This window comes from Cydia amplana, chromosome 5, assembly GCF_948474715.1.
Source record: "Cydia amplana chromosome 5, ilCydAmpl1.1, whole genome shotgun sequence".
Classification (NCBI taxonomy): Eukaryota; Metazoa; Arthropoda; class Insecta; order Lepidoptera; family Tortricidae; genus Cydia; species Cydia amplana.
This window is the reverse complement of record NC_086073.1, coordinates 19,447,623-19,472,205: the sequence shown is the minus strand read 5'-3', so window position 1 is coordinate 19,472,205 and position 24,583 is coordinate 19,447,623. Positions and strand designations below refer to the sequence as shown.

Genomic DNA, 24,583 nt, shown 5'->3' with positions numbered 1-24,583 from the left:
TAGACCATTTGACAGCTGTCACTTTATTTTTTTGCAGTCGAAATTTTATTGAATAGATTCCAGTTATTTGATCATAATCGCATCGTGTAAGCTAGGCTTAAAAACTAATTTTGAAATCATAAACTAAAACTTAACATTTTTTTAACGTGACGTATCGGATCCATGGACAACTTTTTTGTGAAACGTCTCGCTCTGCGCTCTCTCGCTTCCATGTTTGTTCGTGGTCATTTTGCATTTCTGTGCTAGATTTTCCAGATTAGCATTTAATTGATGATTTTATTCGTGTAACTGTGTAATTAATGAAATTTGTGACATCAAGGCGACCTCGTGAGGACTTGTCGCCCAACAAAAAGCGATAAACGGCGATATAATAACAGGGAGGGTACGTCTTGTTCCATGTCCTTATAATCTAGTAAATGCGTCATTTTATCGAATTTTACAAAAGATCGGAATGGTGGCAGTAGATTTAGGTCTACAATTTAGTTTCGCGTAACTTAGGTGTTACGGGGATAAGGAAAATGTTGCGTTGAGTGTTCTTGAAGGCCCCCAGCTGATTCGGCCGAGGGCGTCACTCGGGGCAATTGGTGCTGAGACGAGTAGGAAACGTTGATACGGCCAGATACGGTTAGTCATCATCACAACAGACACGTTTTCGATTGCGTCTGATAAAAAAAAGTGTAACTCGCAGTTCGTGATGTGGAAAAATGTGCAAAATAGTTTGTGATAAAGTGTCAAGTCCCTTTTGTTTCTTTGTGTGAGCATGACGATACGTAGCTTGATAATGATCTTGTTTACCGTTCTTTATGCCAGTTTACATTATAATCCTGAGCATACAGGCTCTTGTTGATTAGATTGTTTTTTTTTCACCTGTTCTTGTAAGAGTTGTGAGGCTAGAGAGCTGGTTATACAGCCATATTTTTTTTATTAATTGCATTAAGAGGTTCTTTATTGGTTGTTTGTGTGGCAGCAGTGTGCTTGAGACCTGGTCAATGGTTTCTACTTGTGTTTTTGTTGGATTGCTTGCTGGTGAGTATTTTAGTGCAATTCACTTCACTTTCAACATTCTGTGGCAACTGATACAAGGAGCATTAATATATTCTTAGTGCTGATAAGATGTGATAAACAGAGTTTTTACAATGGAAAATTAAACAAAATCTTAACTTCAATGTTATCTAAGTTCATCTATTGTTTGTTTTTCAAGACAGCTGATGTTTATGAGCAAATTGACCTTCATATTTGATCATATTCTATTCATATTTGAAATAAGGCCAATTGTAAATGTAAACATTCATTGCAAAATTAAATGCAGTCAATGTTATTTCTGTTGCTATTTGTGACAATGTTATCTTTTTGTTTGCTGTAATTACTAAAATAAACATGTTTTGGTCTTTGAAATCTTTATGACATGTAGTTGGCCACTTTCTATTGGAAAATAATAATGGCAGTAAATCATCAAATTTACACTTAAATGTAATTTTTCTTCCACAGTTAGTATGAAAATATAAGGGAGGATAGCCAATAGTAGGGCCAGTTACACTACATGAAAACCAACATTGTTGGTTTCAACTTCAACTAACACAATTTTCTCATGGGACTTCATCGCATAAAACTTAAGTTTATTTATGGCCTGATGTTTTGAAATATTTCGAATGTGATGTTATGTTAGTGGTCACATGCAGACTGGCAAGGAATTGTATCAACATCTTGCTGCATGTGTTTTGCGAACTACCCCCACTTGATCTTGATTATTCACTTGTATGCTAGGGTTGTCACTTTGCCTACTCACAATACGACATCCAATGGTATGTGATGGAATGTTTTGTCACCCTTACATTCGCTAATCACTGGATTCCTATTAGTTTTAAAATTATCAACATGTTCAATGTTTATTGTTTAAAGTTAAGAATTGTACCTTTCTAAGAAGCCTTAATAGTTAATTTCCTCATGAATCACAGCTGTGAGAACATACATGATAACAGTGGTTGAATGGTATTTATGGTATAGGTTTCCTTTTAGTTTGTTTAGTGTATTTGTTTGACTCATAATTTCCAAAAATTCGTTTTGGTTTAAAAAAGTATGACTTAAAACCATTAAGATGTATTAGGTGTATTTTGAATGATGGGACATCATTTTTAAATCTGAATGTCAATTTAATAGGTATTATTGTTTTTCCAAATAGTGACCTACATCTAAAGTCTATTTTTTTATTCGGTAGACTGAAATGACAGTTAATAGTATGAAATGACATTTCATGTCCATACAATTAACTGTCATTTCAGTCTACCGAATAAAAAAATAGACTTTAAGTTTTCTCACTTGAACATCTGACACAGGAACAGTTGTTGTAGTTTACTATTAGTGTAAAAAAGCGGTTTCAAAGCAATCTTAATTAAAATATGAAATGTTTTTAAAGATAAAATACTCGCACAAATATATGATGACATCATACACTATAATTACATTATACATTTGTAAATGAGTTGAAAGTACCATGGAAACTTCATGGTTATGATATATGACTAATATGACTTATGGAATGGAATAACATTATGTAATGTCATAGAGAAATATAGTAAGACAAGAGTGCTCACTCTATACATCAGTTTTAGTACCAAAAAGACTATTAATTTCAGTGTCTACATCTAGCATCGAGTTGCGGAACGATCAGTACTGCTACTTGACAATAGATGTAGCACCAACCGGAAAGTCTTATCCCAACTGCATAAGACTTTCCGGTTGGTGCTACATCTATTGTCAAGTAGCAGTACTGATAGTTCCGCAACTCGATGCTAGATGTAGACACTGAAATTAATGGTCTTTTTGGTACTAAAACTGATGTATGGAGTGAGCAATCTATGTATTGTTTCTCTATGGTAATGTCTTGTTTTGGACTAATAATACTAATATATGGGTCTAATTATAATAATGTAACAGCATATTGGTTTCTTAGTGTTGGTACCACTTCCAACTGTTAATTAAACTTTAAATTAATTAAACTTTTCTTAAGTCTTATTTCAAGCAGATAAGGTTCACCAAGTCATTATAGTGTGCTGTTATTGTTAGAAAGTACATTCTGGCATGTTTTTACTATTTTCACACTAACTCTTACTATCAAAACTTACTAAGTTACTCTACTACTTATTAAATAAATCTGTTACAGTTTTTTTTTGCTATTGAATAAGAAATAGAACTATAATCACCATCATAAGGATCATCAATTGGTGTGACTGTTTCTTTGTGCAGATATAGCCAAAATAAATGGATTTTGTCTATTGTTCACACTGGGTTTATTCTCGGTTGTTTATCATAGAGTATTGTGACTACAAGAAATGTGCTTTACTTTTGGTATAGTAGGAAGCAATGTTTACGTTATACTTCCAAACATCGTTACTATGTTCAGTCCTTTATTTCTTTCTATTTAAAGGTAAACTGCTTGTTACTTGTGTTTTGGCCTTGGAAGCTATTTGAACTGTGTCTTCCACTCGGAGAAATTGAGTATCAGGTATTTTATCGGGCCTAATATTCAGTTCAGCTCATACCGAACCGAATATTCGGCCGAATATTCAGTTGGGATATAACTGCCTAAAACGCTGAAAACGAGTTCATTCGAGTCCGCGGTCTGCACTCATAACGTGTTTTTGACCTCTCCTCCCGACCGACCGGGAATGTTTATAATAAGTTGTCTCCGATATCCAAAGGTTGTCTGGAAGAGATCGCTCTTAAGTGATAAGACCGCCTGTTGTTACCTCTATTGTCTTTGTTTATGTTACTGTACATTTATTGTAAACTATGGGTTTGGTGAGGTGTGCAATAAAGAGTATTGTATTGTATTCGGCAGTTCGAACCGAACTATTCGGCTGAATACGAACATTGATTGAAAAATACGCCGAATATCGAATAATTACCGAATATTCGGCCCATCTGTAATGAGACACCGGCGATGCACCCAGCGTTTATTCTGATTGCCATTTTCTTTATCCAGGCGATGGCGACAAACAGGAGCGGTGCCGCGCGGCCGAACGGCGCGCCGCAGACCAAAGTGTGCCAGTTCAAGCTGGTGCTGCTCGGCGAGAGCGCCGTGGGCAAGTCCTCGCTGGTGCTGCGCTTCGTCAAGGGCCAGTTCCACGAGTACCAGGAGAGCACGATCGGCGCCGCCTTCCTCACGCAGACCGTGTGCCTCGATGACACCACCGTCAAGTTTGAGATTTGGGACACTGCGGGACAGGAGAGGTGAGTTAACTAATACCTTACAGTGTTTACCTGTACCTGGGGGGGCCTGTATAGCGAGTAGATGGACACTCTTGGAAGGCGTCCTAATGGGAGAGTTAGAGATATGCGTTAGAGAGGGTCAACGTGATTCACTGTCAAACATCGGTTTTGCTAGACAGTGGGAATTTTGTACTGTAGTCAATACCAAGAATAGAATTTGCATGTCACTGTGTGACAAGGTAGCTTGGCTCACTTAACTATGAAATGTAACATCCTATGTATACCCTATCTTTCGCAAATAAATAACTTATGACTTATAATATTGCGTAGGTATTCGTCTCGGCAGCGACTGTCGAACCCAGAAGGAAAAATGGCCGTCTAATATCAAAACGCTTCGTCAATTGTAAATGTCAATACGATTTGGGAATAACGAAAACAAACAGGTGGGACGCCTCTGGAAAGTACGTCTGATTAATGGATAACGGCTATTAATACCGTACCTTTTCGACCGTATGACGAATACCGGGAATTGGGATCATGAAATCCCATTCGAGTCTGTTTGGTTGGTCTATTAAGTAGACGATAATAGTATTAGGTAATACGTACAGGTACAGATGTCTCATCAAGTCATCACTCTCATCATCTTCCTCGCGTTGTCCCGGCATTTTTCGGCATGTCTCGCTGACTAACAAAAACGATGTTTGTCAGCGAATTGCTTTGTCCCTCTCTATGTCGGCTGTATACAGATACACTCATCGAGGGCCTCTCGCCCAGAGGCAAAAGGAAAACTTAATGTACAAAAGGCGAACTTAATGTCATCAACCAGTCAACGTTAGGGCAAAGCAAAAAACACTGTTACATATTTTCAACCCTATTCTGAGAAGAACTAAAATACATTCTAAAAACTTAAAAAAATCTCCAGCACGTTTTAGGCCACATACAGTTTCAACAGTGTTCAAAATGATATTGACGCGACTTTATTGTTAAGAAAATAAAAGCGTGTCAAGGTAATTATGAACACCTCGCCCGCTTAGCAACTTCTGCTGCTGACTGAACAATTAATTCCAGCGTAAAATAGGCGAAATAGGGAAATAGACGTGATTATTTGTATGTATGTATGTCAACTGTCAAGCTATTTGCACACGAGTTGTTATAAATAGTAAACAATATCGTTCGGAAGCGGCGAAATTAGCATGTTTATCAGCGTTATCAGTACATTACTCCCGCTACTATTTGCGCATTGATCTACTGCGGACGGCCAACGTCACACATGCCATATTCCGCCTTATTGCGGTGGAGTAAGATCAAAAAGTGCATTAACTGTATAAACATCTCTTTTGCGTCGATTGTACTAAAGACATGATCATTACAAACCTTATTGTGATGAGATAGTGTTTAATTGTCTATGCTTTACCGAGCGTTTTACTCGCGATCTAGTGTCCGAATAATCTCTTATAGCTAATAGATGTTACGGAACATGAGATCTTAGCTAGACAGAGGCCCTACTAAGAAAATCGAAATATCTGTATCTGCTTCTCTATCTCTCTAATATGCAAAAGCTCTAATATGGCCTGGTTTGCCTCAGTTAAAACGGCAATGGGAATATATCTCTACAATCGGTAAATTGTCTTGTGCATTGACACGGCGCTAAACGTCTTTTATCATTCGCTGTGACCTCACGCTGATGTGATGTGGATTGTATTATGGACTTTATAGTGCGATTAATCAATTAAGTACTAGCAGACTAAAGGATAAGTTATGATTTTAATAAAAAAATGAAATGCTGTTCGTTAGACGCACTAAAATCTCGAAAACGGCTGGACCGATTTGGTTAATTTTGGTACTGAATTATTTGTAGAAGTCCAGGGCAGGTTTAAACGGTGACAAAATATTGAAAAATTCAGAGACAGATAGTAAAAATAAACTTTTTGCGTTATTTCTACTCGGAATCTAGAGCTGCTGGGATACCAATGGGAGAAACAGAAAATCCCTAGTCCCTAGTCTTTCTTCCGTTTCGTTACCTTTTTTCATAGACTTTGTATGACGACTACGGAATGGATAGTAAGAAAAATGTCTGGTTAAAAATATAAGTTAAATGTTAGTTTTAAATTCGATTCCATAGACATCTTATGCGATGAAAAATCCGAGGCTTGTAGATGACAAAAAATCAAGCCACTATAGCCTCTAAAGTAGTATTAATTCATTTAGCCGGCCATACCTGTTTCGCTGTCATTGACTAGGTCAAGTCGCTCGGCCGCTCCACTCGTAAACACGAGTTCATTAAGCGATTAAGAAACTTATGATAGATGTCTTTGTCTTCGCCATCCGTCCCCAACTTATCTGTCGTGGCTTCCAACCTCCCGTGGCGACCTGACGTGACCAACTGACTGAGTGGCTGATTGACATATTATATATTTGGAACTACGGACATTTAAATTCAAAATTAGACATGACAACCACACGACAAAATACCATCAGTTCTCGACGGACAGACGACCAGACTGTTCATTATCCTTAACTTTAATTATGAAAATAATACCAAAGCTTATTCCAAATCCTAAATGTTGAACTAAAGGCCCATGATTCAATTTATAGTAGAACTTGAAGTGACACCTTAAAGGGAAAAAAGAACAATACACTATTTTTTAAACAATTAAAAAAGAATTTAGTAGACAAATGTTACTACCATATAGGAGAGTATTTTGGTGACAAAGATGTTTAGTGTGCATAAGTTTTGTATATATTGTTATTTATTATTTATTGTAATTAGGATAATTTAGCATTTAAGTTCTAGAAAATAAGTTATCTGCTATGCCCCACCCGGGTTTCATAATATGACGTGAATTTGTGTATTTGTGAATGATATGAATTTAGGTATTTTTATGAACTGGAACATTGATTGAACGGGGTTGAGCACAAATCACGCGAGTTGTTTCGGCTACTTTTTGATAGTTATAACATGGAGTCGTATTGTCCACAGGTACCACAGCCTAGCACCCATGTACTACCGAGGGGCGCAGGCCGCCATCGTCGTGTACGACATCACCAACCAGGTCAGTTTGTAGTTTGTACATAATACCGTACCGTTTTAGGCGGTTATCACACTGACGTCTCATCCGGAAACCACACGGTAACCGCTTTATAGCCTTTGGCTGCCTTTCCGCTGACAGTCTTCTCCGCTCCGCTGGATTATATGATGAAATAATAATCACAATATAAAGCACATATAATGACTAGTAATATATGATCATTGTCAAGAGGGCGCTGTTTATTCTCATGTATGGTGCCAGTTCAGTATAGTATGAAAAAAATATTTCCAGTGAGATTCCACAACATGGCGTGTAATCATATATTCCTGGTCAGGTTTTGTATTAATGGCCTTACGCGCGCAATACTCGTAGTACTGAAAGAAGGCATTATTCCTCGTTTGCACGGTAGCAATACGGAGTGTACCGAGGGGATCACATGACTCAGTCATGAGACAATTATCTCACAATGCTTTACATTTCTAATGTTTCCTTTAGTGCTGTGACGTAACACAATACATATGGCATCCATTCATTCACACTCATACTTATATCCGTTTGGTGGTGAAATCGGTGACTCTTAAGGTCCTCTATCATTGGCCTTTGTATACCGTACGCGACACCTTGTATAACATGTATGCTTTTGTATAGCTAACTGCGTCCCGACGATGCACGATGGTACAAACTGCAACACTCTTTAACTGTCCATCGGTGGACCTTATGCCTATTGTAATAAGGTATACTAACTGTCAGTTATCAGTGTGCACGATGGTACAGAGTAGCAGTGTTTTCTTGACGGTGCTTCTAATTCGGCGCGCTTATGTAACCGCTTTCACGGTTTCCGGCGCTGCAAGGACGGCGAACAATTCTTTAAACTTGCGTAACTACTGTTGTTTCAATGTACATACATATTTACACTTAATGGGCATGGAAAACGAAAGGCATACTAAGTGGCTTTTCCGTTAGTTTGGTATGCGTCTCAGTGCGTAAATAATCGAAGTTGTAGATTAATAGGTGTAGGTAACACCTCTGTTGCCCATCATCTCGTGACCGCTTCCTTTTTAAGAATTCGATTTAGGTTCAGCTTTACACAAAATATCAAATGGTAATTGAATCCAATATTAGAATTTGGAAAGCGTTCTTGAATATTTCTTTAGAATCGGCTAAGGTTTGGCATGACAGGCAATGTTGAGCTAATTTATTACGGTAGCTGAATAACTTACTGTAAGAATTTAAATAAAATAACGGGTAGGCAAAACCTGCTAAAATGATTAAACGGTACGAACTATCGTGCCGAGATCTGGTAGTGGTAGTAACTTAAGGAAGTTACTACCACTACCAGATCTCAAAGGTGCACTTAGCACCTCATTTGAACGCGCACGAACAATCTTAGAACCTAAGTTTATATTGCCAGTATGAATCAAAAGGCCACTGCCTTCTTTTTATGTCGATACACCTTTTTCTTTGCCAGTTTGCACAGATTTATCTAGGATTATCTAATTTTCTCCAAGACGGATCAAGTTTTTTGACACTCCCATAATAACAAGGTATGCCTGTAACACCGAAAGCCTTAGAACCCAGACTTGACGCCCTTTACACACTTGTCACTGACAAGTAGACAGCTATCGTAAATATTGTAATTGAATCAACGTTTGTGTTGCCCTCGTAGGGAGCTCCTAAACAATGACTCATGTATCGATAAAACTACTTACAAATTAGTCTGGTTTTGTTGACAATATCTTGTTGTTATTCTGTTCCGTTCCGTCGGCCAGGGGAAACCAGTAATGCAGTTTATTAGAATAAATGTTCTATAACGATATACTAACGTGTTTTGTACATGGCCCATTATGAGAAGGCCTTATAAAAACCACAAAATTGATGTTTAGAAATTTTGAAATACCGTAAAACTACGGTTTTAAGAGTGACCCAGGGGAACGTAACCATGGCAACGAGAAAAAAAGCTGATTCACCCATACAATGGCTTGGCCTCGAGATCTGTTACAAATTTAGTGTTACAATTGTATCTAATTCAGATATCATATCACACTCTTGGTTTGTCTGAGGCGATACGCTCTGTAGCCTAAGCGTTTTATTGTAAATCTTGTCATCTACTAATGAAATAAGTAACTAGTCAGATATCAGTATCACTATTGGTCCGCCGGAGCCGGAGGCGATCCCAATATATTTATTTATATTGTAAATCCTGTAGTCTAATGACATAACTAAAAATAGCTGTTATAATAATTGGCGTAGGTAAGTTGATTCATACAAAGGCCGCCAGCAAGGTTAGGGAACACCAACAAAAGATGACCTTTTGTCGATAAACTGAACTTATTACCCGTCTCATCTATGTCTATACTGTTATAATAGCCAATTGTCGACCTGCTTGCAACGAATTTGAACTTTGTTACAATACCTTTGGGACTATTATTGTAAATGCCTTGGCAGTGTTTGGGTTAAACATGGTGGATATTTGATATTCATTGTCTCTTGTAATACCTATTGGTTGCACTAAAGAATAGGCAAGAAACGCCTCAGTATCCGCGTGTTCAAGGACTTATATCGTCAGTCGTCACGTTATCAGATAACTGTTAATTGTCGTTTGCGTGATTGTACTGTACTTAAGTCTTCACGTGTGACTTTTGTAGGGCCAAAACCAACGTGATTGCAGAGACGTAAATTATTAAGCTGGCGGTCTCGCTCGCACTCGCAATCTCTAGCAATCTGTTGCATTTTCCTCTCTTTGATTTTATTACTTTACCGGCTCCTTGGTTTTGTGGCATCTTTGGCACGATTTGCAGCCCTAACTTGTCGGATATTGATCATGTGACGTGTTGTGAGATTCTTCTGAACTAGGTCAAAATGTTCTACTAAATAATAGATGTGATTACTGTTTATGTCGCGGGACGTGATGGCCCGCTGCGGACTCGTGTGAAATGTTGCCATTCGTTCATGCCATAAAGTAGCAGACAAGTTCTCAAATATCTCATGTTTAGATATTTATGAATACCGTATTTGGTCGGACACATTGGAACTCGGAAGTGTGAACAGGGTCCCAGTGAATGGAATGCGTTTATCTCGCTGGACGTGATAGCGCGCCACATGCCGGCCGGGCTAGTGTGACATGTTGCCGCATACGTAGGGTTGCCAGATGGTCGGGATTTGGCGGGATTCTCCCGATTTTTAGCATGTGTTCCCGATTCCCGACAAAGTGAAAATTGTCCCGAAAAACAGCTTCACGTTAAATAATGAAAAAGGCGAAAAAATTGTAAAATCGGCAAAAAGTAACATAAAATACTATAATGTGGCAAGGGCGAACTAAGAAATAAATTAGTTATACATATTTTTTTAGATTATTGATAGCAATAAGTATAACTATGATAAATGATAATATAGGCAGATAATGAGAAGACATTTTTTTTTCACCTCAGCAGCTCGAACAAGGGTATTTTGCTACTTAAAAACAGTGAGCAAAATCGCATTTTGCTCACTGAGTGAGACAAAATGACATTCAAGTGACCTTAATATTCAAATGTCATTTCAACATGCGGGGTCTAATACAAGTTCGAAATACTTGGATTCTATTATCTCTGTCCCTTTCACGTCGTTAGCAAAAAGAAAAAGACAAAAAAATTTCAAACGACATTCAACGGTATATTGACGGTTTATAATAGACCCCCGAAAAACGTCAGAACGCATCGTTCCAAAACACGTTCATCGTTCCGTATGAATTCCTAATATGTAATTAATGAAAATAAAGTTTCAGATTTGATGAAAACTGATAAAAACACTATATTTTACGTAATTTATTGTACGATTAAAATAATGAACTCAAAAAATACACAGTATATCACGTAAAATAAATAATTATACTTTTAAGAATCTCTACAATAGTTTACAAATAGTAAGTATCCGTAATTCGGACCGTATCTTACAATGTTTTTTTTTTACAAAAAAAAAGTTGCCGATTCAAATGTCAATCAATTGATGGTCGTTGTTTTCATATATTACCTATTTTACTGAAATTTACTACGTTTGTTTGTTTGTTTTTGTGTTTGATTGTGGTAATTATACTTAATTGTTAGTGTATCTTAAGAAACATGACTAAATAGGTAAGTGATGAAGAAGGATTACATTTTTCGGGTTGTCTAAATGTTCTCACTGCTGAGGTGAAAAGTTTTATGAACTACACGAGATCAAAGTTATTTACATCTCGTGCGACTTTGAGTCCCTTACTACGCTCAAGATTCTAAATTAGATTCACTCGCTACGCTCGTGAATCTACTATAGAATCTTTCGCTTGCACGGGACTCAAAATAAGCACTCGAAGAAATATCAAACTTTGATCTCTTGTTGTACAAATAACTATTGTTTGTTCAAGATCTCAAATAATTTATACTATTTTTATATAAAAACGTCTATGGGCAGAGCAGCTGACGTAGTGCCAATAATGTAAAATATCGTTGTTTTTGATACAATTACTTTAAATTGAATGTTTTTTTCCCGACTTAAATCCCAAAATCCCGAAAAATGTATATGAATTCCCGATAATAGCGCCTTTCGATCTGGCAACCCTACGCGTACGTGGTCATTCATTTATCTACTGTCGACCTGCAAATACCATTTGTCGTTTATCCTTAGCTATTGAAATAAGTTTTTGGCAAAAAAATCATTTTTGGTACAAGTTTTTTCGCTGACTGTACTTTTCTTTCCACGGGCAACTAATACTCATCGAGACAATTCCAAAAACCCCCAATCACAATTAGGTTTCGTTGTTTTATCACAGAGTTCATATGGCCACCTCCTGTCTCCATCATCAGATTAGCTCGATGGTACCTACCATAATATTGCATTGTCACCCGACTTACATGTGTATGCAAATTTTCAGCTTCATTGGAAGTCGGGAAGTGGGTCAAATTTAACTTGCAAGATTTGACCCGTACAAACCAGGGATGTTGCGGATGCCGATTTTTTGACATCCGCGGATGCGGATGCGGATGCGGATTTTTGAAGGCTGACATCCGCGGATGCGGATGCGGATGTCAAGATAGTACAATAAAAAACGTCAAATATTATATTTTAGTAATTGTTATTTCAAAAAAACCGGCCAAGTGCGAGTCGGACTCCCGTTCCAAGGGTTCCGTACATTAAGTCCCACTCACGCTTGACTGCTCATTTCTAATAGGTTTTATTGGTTAATTACTAAATTACCTAGCAGTCTAGCACTTACGCCGATGCTAAGACGTTCCTGTACCGACCTGTTCCACATCCGCATCCGCATTAAATCCGCATCGATTTTATGCGGATGCGGATGCGGATGTTGAAAATAATGCGGAAGTTCCGCGGTTGCGGATGCGGATGCGGATATTCGCAACATCCCTGGTACAAACATAGTTACATATACAATACATAGGTACATTGCAAGTTAATAAAAAGCTTGTAAAAACACACGTTATAAGCAGTTTGCTTTATGCAATACAGGGATAACGTTAATGACATACTCCTTAGCGCGTGGACGCTTCATCTTATGGTATCACAATCTATGGATTACTTATTTTTGCCATGTCCGCAAAAACAGTTGAAACTTGGTACACAGGTAGTTCATACCTAACGATAACAAGCTAGTCTAGTACTAGAAAACTCAGACAGCACTACATAATATATCAGCAGTCAGCTCAGCTCAGCAGCAGGATTATAGAAAACGACATGTTTTTATTCAGTGATTTATTATTAAGGGATACAATCGGACTTAAAATTGCGCATTAAAGGGGATAGTGTCTCAAAAACTCTCACTCTCAGTTTATAGAATTCTGTTTGGCGCTCAAGAGTTACCCGATTAAGAAAACTCTAGCAATTCTTAAGATTCGCTACACGAATCACCTTCTAGTGTTGTAGAATATTGATCCCCTACGTCACCTGTCACAGGTCGTGTCGCAGGCCGTGTTGTCTTATATTAGTCGCACTCGCCGCCCACGAGTATCGACGGCGCACTTGTAAGATTTCCCAAGTTCAAGGGCTCACGAATACGTCACGATTAACTTAGTAGATTATTAGTAGGGTGTATGTTTTTAGAAACTGATTTAAATATTGAAATTTGAAGTGTTATGTTATGTTAAGGTAGATAAACATTTGCATATTCATAAACAACATTAAACAAAACCTATTGCTGGGTGCTGCAAAACGCAAGGGGTCTGAAACAGACGGTCTACAGTAGGTGATATTGTTTACAGGAACAACTTTGAAAGTTATTGATATTTATCATTTATTAACCCATTGACCGCCACAGTCGGCTGTGGCCGTCATCGAAAAGTCTTGCCACGGACGCCAACGACGGCTACAGCCGACAACTTCGCCAATGTAATAGGGATTTACGCGGGATTCCGTAAAGTTCAATTTCGCTTAAATAATTGCGATCGCCTGGCGTCGGGAGCACGGCATATTCCTTCGCCGTCTGGCGGTCAAAAGGTTAAACACAAAATACCAGCATTACCAGCAAGCTTAAGTGAGATAGATTAATAATATTGGAACATGTCACTCATACGTACTTGGAATTGGGGACTCCCAATTCCCCAACAGGAAATTACCTCTTATTTCAGAAAACCGCTGCCATATCGAAAATAGAGCTAAATATTCCTATTCAACGTGTAAGTCGAATGGTTATTCCTAAAACACAATCACTGCCAGCGACCCACTAAGCAGGTTCTCTGTTCGTGGACACTTTTCGCTACAAAGCAGAAAAATCGTGTTATCTGCTACGCTCGTAGCGCGTAGTAAAAAGCCAAGTAAAAAGGATACTAAAATAGAAATACGAATCTATGGCAAAAACAATAAGTCTTCAATAAGATTCCGATGTCTGGGTGCTTTTTGCTAAATGCTGTCCGTTATCATTTGCACGCGAATTTAATGTTTTTATACTTTTTATCACCGGTTTTTATGTCCGGCTGTATAATTTTAGGCACGTACGCTTATTGTTATGGGTGACGTTACCAGTGCCCTGTTTATCAAAAGCTCGTAACTTGTAATACAAGTGGAAGTCCCTTTCTAACAAAAGCTGTCAAAAAGGGACTTACAAGTTACAAGCTTTTGATAAATAGGGCACAGGGGTTCTGTAGAGTCAGTCTCAAGACTCTCAAGCTAAGTGTGCAGGGACTCGGCATGCGACGGACTAGAAGCGCGCAATAAACGTGCAAATCTCTCTCTCGGGGTAACTTCGAAAGCGGGATAATATTGAACATGGCAAATATCTATAAAACTAGAAGCACCTCTCACTTTAGCAACGCTTACCGCTATTGCAACGCTTATCGAGAAAGGACATAAAATAGTTTTTAGGGTTCCGTAATCCGTACCCAAAGGATACCCTACCCTACTACTAAGACTCCACTTTCTGTCTGTCTGTCACCAGGCTGTACCTCATGAACCGTGATAGCTAGACAGTTGAAATTTTCACAGATGATGTATTTCTGTTGCCGCTATAACAACAAACACAAAAAAACCTATACTGAACCCTCGGGCGTGTCTGGTTTTTTAGCAATAACTACTTATCACGATTCCACGCAGACGACATCGCGGGCAGAAGAATATTTTAAACTACAAAACCTAAGCATCAAACCCAAAATAATGAAAAAAAAATAAAGCACCCTTACTTATCGCCCTTGACTATTCTAGAATTAGTAACTACGAGTACGAAGTTTATTCTAGATTCTAGTACGTTGTCCAGCTACGTTGGTATTCGCACGAAGTTCTCATAAATTTGAGCACAGACGACCTTGAGACCGCGACCGCCCGCGGCGGTGCAGGTGTATTAACTGCATGCCAAGATAAAGGTGCATTAAGTAACTAGTACAGGTGCTATTGTTGCAGACTCCTGATAATGTGCATGACATGCGTATAATGGGCGATAATTTCAAGTAAACCACTACATATCAGATGTAGTGAACTAAAAAGGAATTTGGAATTATTCGTCGTATTAAAATTATTTTTAACTTTTTCATTACGGGTACCCGGGTACACGTGGATTCGTACACCCGTAACGCGGCGTGGCGGGGTGACATATGAAATTTAATGGAATAATTGCTTACAAAAATTAATTTAAATCGTTTTAAGTATTACATTTTACGACTCCTTATACCTTACCTAATATATTGGCTATATTAAACATACAGAGTTCACGAAAGAAACATACAGACATACCTTTTCTATATTTTCGACAGTCAGCTAAATCGAGCATTGTAATAACTTAGCGATTCTATTATTGGATATAATAGTATTGATGGGAATCCAAGCGTCTGAATGTTTAATTAGAAGGCTTTATACGCGCCGGTTACTTGCGAGTCGCGACCTTGCATGCACGGCTATTCGTACAAGAACTGCCCAATGTGGACCGTAGCTCGTTGCGATAAGGTTTACGAATAGGCAGTAGATTACAACGATGCCGTGGGGAACAGCTATAATAGTCGAAAAATAACTAACGTTGTTACTTTTTAGCTATTGTACTTACATATAATATGGCGATAAAACAACCCACCTCATTGAATTGTAATGGTGTTGGCAACTGTCAAACGTTTTGATAGATGACCAGCATAGGTTTACCTGGCCATGTGTACTTCGACTTGCCAACCCCATTAGAATCTAGATAACTAGTAGATTACTGTCAATCAAAAATACAGTCAGCAATAAAAGTTTTTAACAAAAAACTTATTAACCCTTTTAATTGCAGGACACATTTGGGCGCGCGCGTAACTGGGTCAAAGAGTTGCAACGGCAGGCGTCGCCGTCGATAGTGATCGCGCTCGCCGGCAACAAGAGCGACCTCGCCGCCAAGCGCATGGTCGAGTTCGAGGAGGCGCAGGCCTACGCCGACGAGAACGGCTTGTTGTTTATGGAGACCAGCGCCAAGACCGCCATGAACGTGAACGACATATTCCTAGCGATCGGTAAGTGCAGCTGAACTGTCGAGTTAGAGTTGTAACGGTCGAGTTCGAGCAGGCCCAAGCGTATGCTGATGAGAACGGGCTGCTCTTCATGGAGACCAGCGCCAAGACCGCTTTGAACGTCAACGACATATTCAAAGCGTTCGGTAAGTGTGCTGAGTGGGCGCTCGGGCGCATACCAGGTGTGTCTCAACCTTGTGCTAGCGGCCTCGGAGTATCGCATATTCCTAGTGATCGATGGTATTTAGAGATATAGAGGGTGCTGGTCAGTAATGGTCAATGTCACTAGTGTATCGAGTTCAGACGGCGCAGCGTAAACCTGTCGATTCAGAGTATAATCAAAAGTAAAGTCGGAAGTTTCCGAGACTTCTACTTACTAAACAGGGAACCCAAAACCCTTTTGAAATAAGGAGATTGAAACGTATAATTAAGTGTAAATAATTGCGTTTCAGCGAACAAGTTACCAAAGAGCGAAGGCGGCGGCGGCGCGGCGGCGGGCGGCGCGCGGCGCCTCAACGACGGCGAGCAGCCGCGCGCCTCCTCCTGCTGCAAGTGATACACGGGGGAGGTGCGTGCCACTACACTAAGTACACGGGTACACACACTCCACACACAGTGGTACTCGACATGGGTACACACACCACACAGTGGTACTCTACACGGGTACACACACTCCACACACAGTGGTACTTACTCGACATGGGTACACACACTCCATACAGTGGTACTCGACACGGGTACACACACTCCATACAGTGGTACTCGACACGGGTACTCACACTCCACACAGTGGTACTCGACACGGGTACATCCACTCCACACAGTGGTACACGACACGGGTACACACACTTCACACAGTGGTACACGACACGGGTACACACAGTGGTACTCGACACGGGTACACACACTCCACAAGTGGTACTCGACACGGGTACACGCTCGGAGATCTCGAGGATAGGAAGATACATATATGTATATGCGCGTACACTGTTGTTTATACATGACACGCTGTCTAAAACTTTCAAAAGGGATGATCCGTGCATGGAATGATATGGAATGTCATATTCAGATACAGGATGTAATTGAGAGTAATCTATGGCACTCGTTGTAGATAACTCAACGTTCTTACATTTTCATTTTTTCAATTTTTTTATTTAACTTGCTCTGTTAGTATGTAAGGTTGGCTGATGAAAAGTAATGCAAAAGTTAATAAAATAATGTAGCCATGATTTGAAAGCTTGTTTAATAGGTACTCTTCAAAACATAGTGTAATTAATTTATAATTTAGTTCGTGACTTTATTTAATTATTGGTTGCATTGTGATTTAGTAGATCGGCATTTTGCCCAAAAAGTCTACTAAAAATCGTTTTTGGCACAAGTTATCTCGGATATGGATAGATTGGCGTTTTATCAATTGAAGTATACAAAACGGAGAAATCTTATATTTAACACGTTTAGATAAAGATTATTGAACTATAAAAACTACATTGCACTACTTTATGTTAACTCTGTTAAAAGCCTTTTTGTCCTATTCCAGATAAATTCGCTACCCTGGTCGGGCGCGCTCGGCGCATGATCCGGTACGTACCGCGGCGCCCACATACTAGCTATAATACACGTACGAGATGTAATTAATAAAAGATATATTTAATTTGGTTCATGTTTTAGGCGGACTTAGCTCGGGGATGGCGCGGGCGGCGCGTGTACCTTAGAAATGTGTACACAATACCACACTACGACCGGGTACACGTATATTCAGAATTGGTATTCTATCTGGGGTAAATTAGGCTAGGATTTTTTTTGTATCTGATTGGTATTGATGTATAAACAGATACAAAGACTAAGGTTAGCAGGTATACGGTCGCTGATGTCGTTTCTTATGGAGGGTACACACATGTTAACAACCCGTAGTTGCAGAGCTATTTAATATGTATATGAAAACACACTGTTCACTGTATAGGGTAAATACCCTATAGGGTAAAATCCTTGCATGTCCGTACGCGCGTCGCCCGCGCACGTTTTAGTCTAATCTACAATTTAACAGTTAAATACTTGGTTAGAAAGCTTCACGGTTCTCAAACTTCACTTATTATATTTTAACCACTGAATTTACTTTTACACGCTTTCATTTTAAACTCTCCGGCCGAAGGGTCGCTCCATCGCTGTCCAAATTGTGGTGAAGGTGCATTTACATTCGTTCACTCACATCATTCGATCGTTCATTGTCATTACATTGTCAAAAGAAACCAATAAATATATTTTATGACAAAATTCCGCTTCTCGGCACACATATAACCTATTAAATATATTTATTGCAAAAATCAATTTATTAGAATCCATGTCAGAAGAAAATATTCTAATGATGAACTTTTTAGTGTCCATATTGTCATTTTAAAGTAACAATAAGACTAAAGGTGGTCTACCAAATCTTGTCAGTAAAAAAAGGCGCGAAATTCAAATTTTCTATGGGATGATATCCCTTCGCGCCTATATTTTTCAAATTTGCCGCCTTTTTCTACTGACAAGATCTGCTTGACCGTCTATTAAAAACATTTTATTCCATCGAGCTGGATTCTCGACAAGGAATAATAAAATCATAAATGAATTATTATCATGAAACATAAATAACCCAGGCCAATGAAAACGATAACTATTGTCTATAATGTATACAAGAATAGTACTCGCTTTCATTGTTCTTGTGTAACTAATGAGTCTAATGACTAACAGGGACCCGTTTCTCAAAAGCTAAAAGCTTGTAACTTGTAATACACGTGGAAGTCCCTTTCTAAGAAAAGCTGTCAAAAAGTGACATCCGCTTGTATTACAAGTTACAAGCTTTTGAGAAACGGGCCCCAGAGCTCTGTCACGGTTTCTGTCACTAAATCAGAATCGCGTCACTCGCATCAATCATGCCTACTATGATATATCCGGTCACCACCGCCCTACACCCGTAACTAAAGGTCTACAAACTGAACTCTTGATTATAGCTGGCCAGACTGTCAGTAATGATAATGACAGTATACTACATGTCTTGGTCATTCAGCTAATGTTGATTTGCAGGGACGCGTGCAATGTCAGGATGGCCGTGTCGGACATGGTGAATTATATTTACAACTGGTAATATTGATATTAAGATAATGTTATTTTAATGTCTTGTGCAATATTCTATTTAGAAGGAGATAATAGTATATATTTAGCGACTCTTATTACATTTGTATAAGATCATTCTTTTTGAAAATGTCCACATATTCGTTTTAACGGTAGTTTTTGTTCTGGTCAGCTAAATCAATAGTAAACGGGTAATAATCTACTGTTTCAAGTTTGGAAAATTTCGAATGTAATTAAAACTTGACAGTTGCAATGGAGCGAGCACAACTAGTTTCTGTCTCTCTTACTCTGTACTTTATTTAGAGAGACAGCAACTGTGTGTGCCGCTTCAGTATTGCGTCGTGTGGGGCGTCCTCATACAAATGTGCATAGTTATTTTAAATTAGATTTACATCTCAGTTAGGACGTTATTTTATATACCTAATAAAATAATCATTGGACAAATTTGTTCTATATTAATTGTATTAGTATATTTTCGGTACGATTATATATTTTTAAGAGAAGTGTAACTAGAGGGGGTGTTGTGGCAGTTAACTCTAATGTAAAGGTTATTATTTAGCATTCCACTCGCCGCTTGCTTTGCGAGTTTGTATACAGGAGGGAATTTGGTGGCGCGCCATATGTTAAATGCCAGGGCTCTTAAGTATCTGATTTTATTGTCTCCTTTGAAATTGTTGCAACTTTGCCCATTCGGCTTCGTGTGATTTCGGGAAAAAAAATTAATCCTTAAGACCCACTTGCACCATCTCATTAACCTGGGGTTAAGCAGTTAAACCGTTAACCCGGTATCAAATCGTACTGGTAACCATAGTAACTCCAGGTTTAACCAGTAAACATGGGTTAGTGCAATGGTGCAAGTGGCGCTAAATTTTGAGATTAGATATTCCGGGCGATGATAAAGGGTGGGCAAAGTTGCACGATTTTTGGGTGATGTAATTTTTGTAACATCTTTTGAGCTTGGCATTATGTAAGCGACAGTAATCTTTATTCTTGGTCGTCTATGTGCATCGCGTCACTCGTCTTTCGGTACGTGGAGGGAACGTGTGTAGGAACACCTCGAGAGTGCAGTCCGGACTGCTTAAGGCACATTTGGACCGGCTGCTAAGCATGCTTTTTGCAATTTTAAATCAATTTCAAAAAAGGCAGTTGTTTATACAATACAGTAATAGAGCAAGGAACTATAGATATGGGGATAAAGGGTTATTGTTTTCCAAAAAGTTTTAAGTCATAATGTATTGTTTGCCCGCATTTTCGTTTGTTTAGAAATGCGTCACTTTTCAGGATTGCTATAAAACAAACCTAACCTAACCTATCTACAGGATAACCTTACGAAAATCCTGAAAAGTTAACGGTTTCAGTTTTATGACCAATGATAATATGACACAATACACTATGCCTTAAAACTTTATGGGAAACAAAGGGACCCCGGGGATAGTGTGAGGTTGCCTAAGTATACAAAGAGGTGCTTCGCGGCCGGTCCGAGAGCGCCTTAATTGTATCGCTTAGATTGTTTGCGATAAACTTAACATCAACAACGCGTGAAACTATATTTGTTATTAAAAATGTCCCGACATTTTGTATAGTCCCGGTATAAGATTAAAATAGGGCATCGGCGTTCTAAGCCGCCATATTGAATATTTACACACTTGGTCATATCAAACAAAGCAATCTTCGGCGCTATTTAGAGCCGAGTATATGATAATGAATTAGCATTTGATTTTAAACTGTATTTATCAATATGGCGCCTTAGGGTGTGCGGTGCATAGGATAACGAAGATATATAATGTAATACATATGGGGTTCCGAATCATATGTAAGCTACAGTGCTTTGTAGTCGACACTCGCGTCCTTGCGCATATAGCGGAGGTTTTCGATTACACTTAAACAACGTGTACTATAAATACCATTTAGTAAAATGGTATTCTTTTTTCTTCAATTGTAAATTGAAACATATTATTATAATTTTTCTCTTTCATCTTACATGCTCAAAAATGTTTAATATTGCCTACTATCCAGATCTCAAAAATGTTTTTTTTTTCTTATGATCTCAAAGGCTGCATCAAGTATTCATTTTGTAAGATAACATTCCCTTAAATTAATACGTGAGCAAAGTTAAAAATTGGCGCTTCCCTAATTTACAGTGTAATGAAAACCCTCTGTGATAGACGCAGCACGCGCGCAACTACGTCGACTGGTGCCCGTCGCGAATATTACATATTGTTTATGTATGTCATACGCATCGACGTTGAATTATTATTTAATATTGTTTCTATCGCGGCTGCACCACTGCAACGTCTTAGTAACACTGAGCTCCCACCATAGACTAGGAATCCTCTCGACGGAGTTTAGAGCAATTATTTCATGAAACCGATGCTGCCAAAAATACTGGGGTGCGGGGGACGAGGTGAGCGAGTCCCGTGCCGCGATTGGTCCGTTCAAAGACACGGACGTCACACAAAGACACGACTCGAAGATGGAGTAAAACTACCGTATATTTGTGGCAGAGGGGGTAGCGCTACTATGCTCAGTCTAGAGGATGTCTTGTCTGTGGCTCCCACCGACGGATTCTTGGTGTTCATTAGCAATATATTTTATAGGTGAAAATATTGTAAATGTTTTCGAATTTATTACCTTTCTTCGAAATTATGCCTCTAATTTACAAAGCCATGAAGACTTCAATATAAAGGCAGCAGTTTACGTTTTCACGTTCAAAATAGCAATGTCGATGAGCGTAGATATATGATCCCGGCTGGTGGGACAGTGGTTTTGAATTCAGTATAACACAGTCTAGGACCGCGACAAGAAAACGGAATTAACTGTATAAGCACTTCGACTGTTCTCGCAAGCTTGCACCGGCGTTAACGGAACTGCTACTTTGAAATGTTGCAACTTTGCCCAGGGACGAACTTGTAGATACCGTAGAGCGGTGCTATTTTAAACGTTGAAGTTTATTGCAATAAATAGTTGGAATAAAGTTATATTGTCATATTTTTTTTCTTCTAACTGCTTTACAGGCAGAATGCCTCAAAGTTAATATAGCTCATAGTTACGTAACGGTATTTTTCTTGTTTGCAGTGGACTGTATTTAACCTTGTTAGAGCATATTATTTTATAAGTTTTAAAATTTATAGCTTATGAATAAATAAATAAAAGTAAATGGGGTAGATATGACTAGTGGGCAAAGTTGCAAGTTTCACCGACAGCTTACTCCGTGAAACGTAACGTTTGCGAGCAGTCGATATGTCGCATCGATAGAACGAAAGATCAACTCAAAACAAATGCCAGTTTGGTTTCTATTCAAAGCAGTTAAGGTTGAATTTGGAATGCATTTGTTATGTGACTTGTGCTCTTTAGTTGTGAAGGCGCGATAGTACTGGGGACGAACGGTGACATCCAGGTCAAACTGTATGTTTTTGTATTGTGTAAATATTTTGGATTTATTAAGATTATTATATTGAATAAAAAAAATATTGTAAATGTATGAAGCGTTTTATTTGAGCATATACAAACTAAAAATATACCCTTATGTTTCAACGTTATCCAGTTTTCAGGCAAAAAGTATGGAAACAAACTCCGTGTTACTGGTTTACAACTTTTTTTGCCACTAAAAGCCTCCAAAATTAGACATTGGAGTAATGGAATAATAGCATTTTTTTGACAAGGGGGCAAAGTTAAATTGTGTTTGACCGCCAAAAACGTCAACTGATGCGCGCGGCTACAGCGCAATATCGACCTTCGTGCATTCAGACAAGGTTCACGATGACGCGCCGCGCACGATAAGCGTGGCGTTCAAAGGGTTAACTCCTCTTGCTAACATTGATACCCGAGCAACCGGAAGATTCTAAAATTGAACTACGAACGTAGCAAGTGGTTCGAAAAGTGGGATATTGAGCGTTGCTAGTGTTTGAGTGAGCAAGCTGGAAATGCAGCATACTTTTTTGATTCATGCTGGAAATTGATTTTATAATCGCTAGACTGATGAATAGGTATGTTATTCTTCAACTACTTACTTACAAGTAATAGTTATTTACGATACAAGTGCAGAAAAGAGGAAATTCGAAACGAACACGTTGTACGAATTGTACGATACACGTGCGAATAGGTAATTCGCAACTCGTTTTAATTTATCATCATTCGTTGCACATGCACATGTCCTACTATCCGCACTTGTATCATAAATAACTATATTGTGCACCATATTATAATAGAACTTACATTAGATTACAAGAGATAATTGAACTTACTACTTCCAACGTGTTGAGTTCATGTAATTTTTTTAAAATATATTTGAGGGTATTATCCATCACAATTTAGATAAACAACAAGAAGAAAAAACAAATAGTCTCAATGATATAAGAACATTAAACTAAATAAAAATAGTAGTTTATGCAACAGTGATATAATAAGGGTTCTTAAAATTCAAGGGTCGAAGTTACAAAATGAAATTGTTTTCAATATAAAAACTGTAGATGGCCCATATAACAATAATTTTAATTTATTAATTAATTTAACATTTGTGACGAACTGGAACTAGGTTCACCACGATCTCATCTGATAATGTTGTTATTTCCTATATTCCTAAATATTTTAAAGTCATTTTCTCAATTAATATACTCTAACTTATAAATAATCAAATAAGCAGACAAATTTCAAAATTGGAGTCATAAAATTTTTACTTTTCCGTTTCGTCACGTGTACACTTTTTTTGAAAAACGCCCAATTAACTATATTTTAAGCACTTCGACTGTTCTCGCAAGGTTGCACCGGCGTTAACGGAACTACTATTTTGATATGTTGTAACTTTGCACAGGGACAAACTTGTAGATACCGTAGAGCGGTGCTATTTTAAACGTTGAAGTTTATTGTGTATGATTGCAATAAATAGTTGGAAAAAAGTTATATTGTCATATTTTTTTTTCTTCTAACTGCTTTACACATTCAGCCTCAAAAGTTTATGTAGCACATAGTTACGTAACGGTATTTTTCTTGTTTGCAGTGGACTGGGGTAAATATGACTAGTGGGCAAAGTTGCAAGTTTCACCGACAGCTACTCCGTGAAACGTAACGTTTGCGAGCAGTCGATATGTCGCATCTATAGAACGAAAGATCAACTCAAAATAAATGCCAGTTTGGTTTCTATTGAAAGCAGTTAAGGTTGAATTTGGAATGCATTTGTTATGTGACTTGTGCTCTTTAGTTGTGAAGGTGCGATAGTACTGGGGACGAACGGTGACATCCAGGTCAAACTGTATGTTTTTGTATTGTGTAAATATTTTGGATTTATTAAGATTATTATATTGAATAAAAAAA

General features: G+C 38.3%; 1 protein-coding gene across 2 annotated transcripts; it reads left to right on the top strand.

Annotated features, from left to right (window-relative positions):
- Positions 1-183: 183 nt before the first annotated feature.
- On the top strand, positions 184-18,043 carry LOC134648370 (ras-related protein Rab-5B-like). Of its 2 annotated transcripts, none has more exons than XM_063502895.1 (6): positions 184-382; positions 3,983-4,230; positions 7,190-7,262; positions 15,952-16,168; positions 16,618-16,733; positions 17,703-18,038. In XM_063502895.1, exons 2-5 carry the CDS (start codon positions 3,986-3,988, stop codon positions 16,719-16,721), a joined length of 639 nt encoding a protein of 212 aa, XP_063358965.1. In that variant the 5' UTR covers positions 184-382; positions 3,983-3,985; the 3' UTR covers positions 16,722-16,733; positions 17,703-18,038. The 2 variants fall into 2 exon arrangements, with proteins under 2 accessions (XP_063358965.1, XP_063358966.1); XM_063502896.1 differs by lacking the exon at positions 184-382 and adding an exon at positions 873-1,026 and having other exon boundaries at positions 17,703-18,043.
- Positions 18,044-24,583: the final 6,540 nt, after the last annotated feature.

Excerpts from the sequence above, each read along its gene's own strand:
- LOC134648370 (XM_063502896.1), top strand. The coding sequence starts at position 3,986 with ATGGCGACAAACAGGAGCGGTGCCGCGCGGCCGAACGGCGCGCCGCAG. Across the intron at positions 7,263-15,951 it reads TGTACGACATCACCAACCAG|GACACATTTGGGCGCGCGCG; the intron begins GTCAGTTTGTAG and ends TTTTAATTGCAG. Across the intron at positions 16,169-16,617 it reads CGACATATTCCTAGCGATCG|CGAACAAGTTACCAAAGAGC; the intron begins GTAAGTGCAGCT and ends ATTGCGTTTCAG.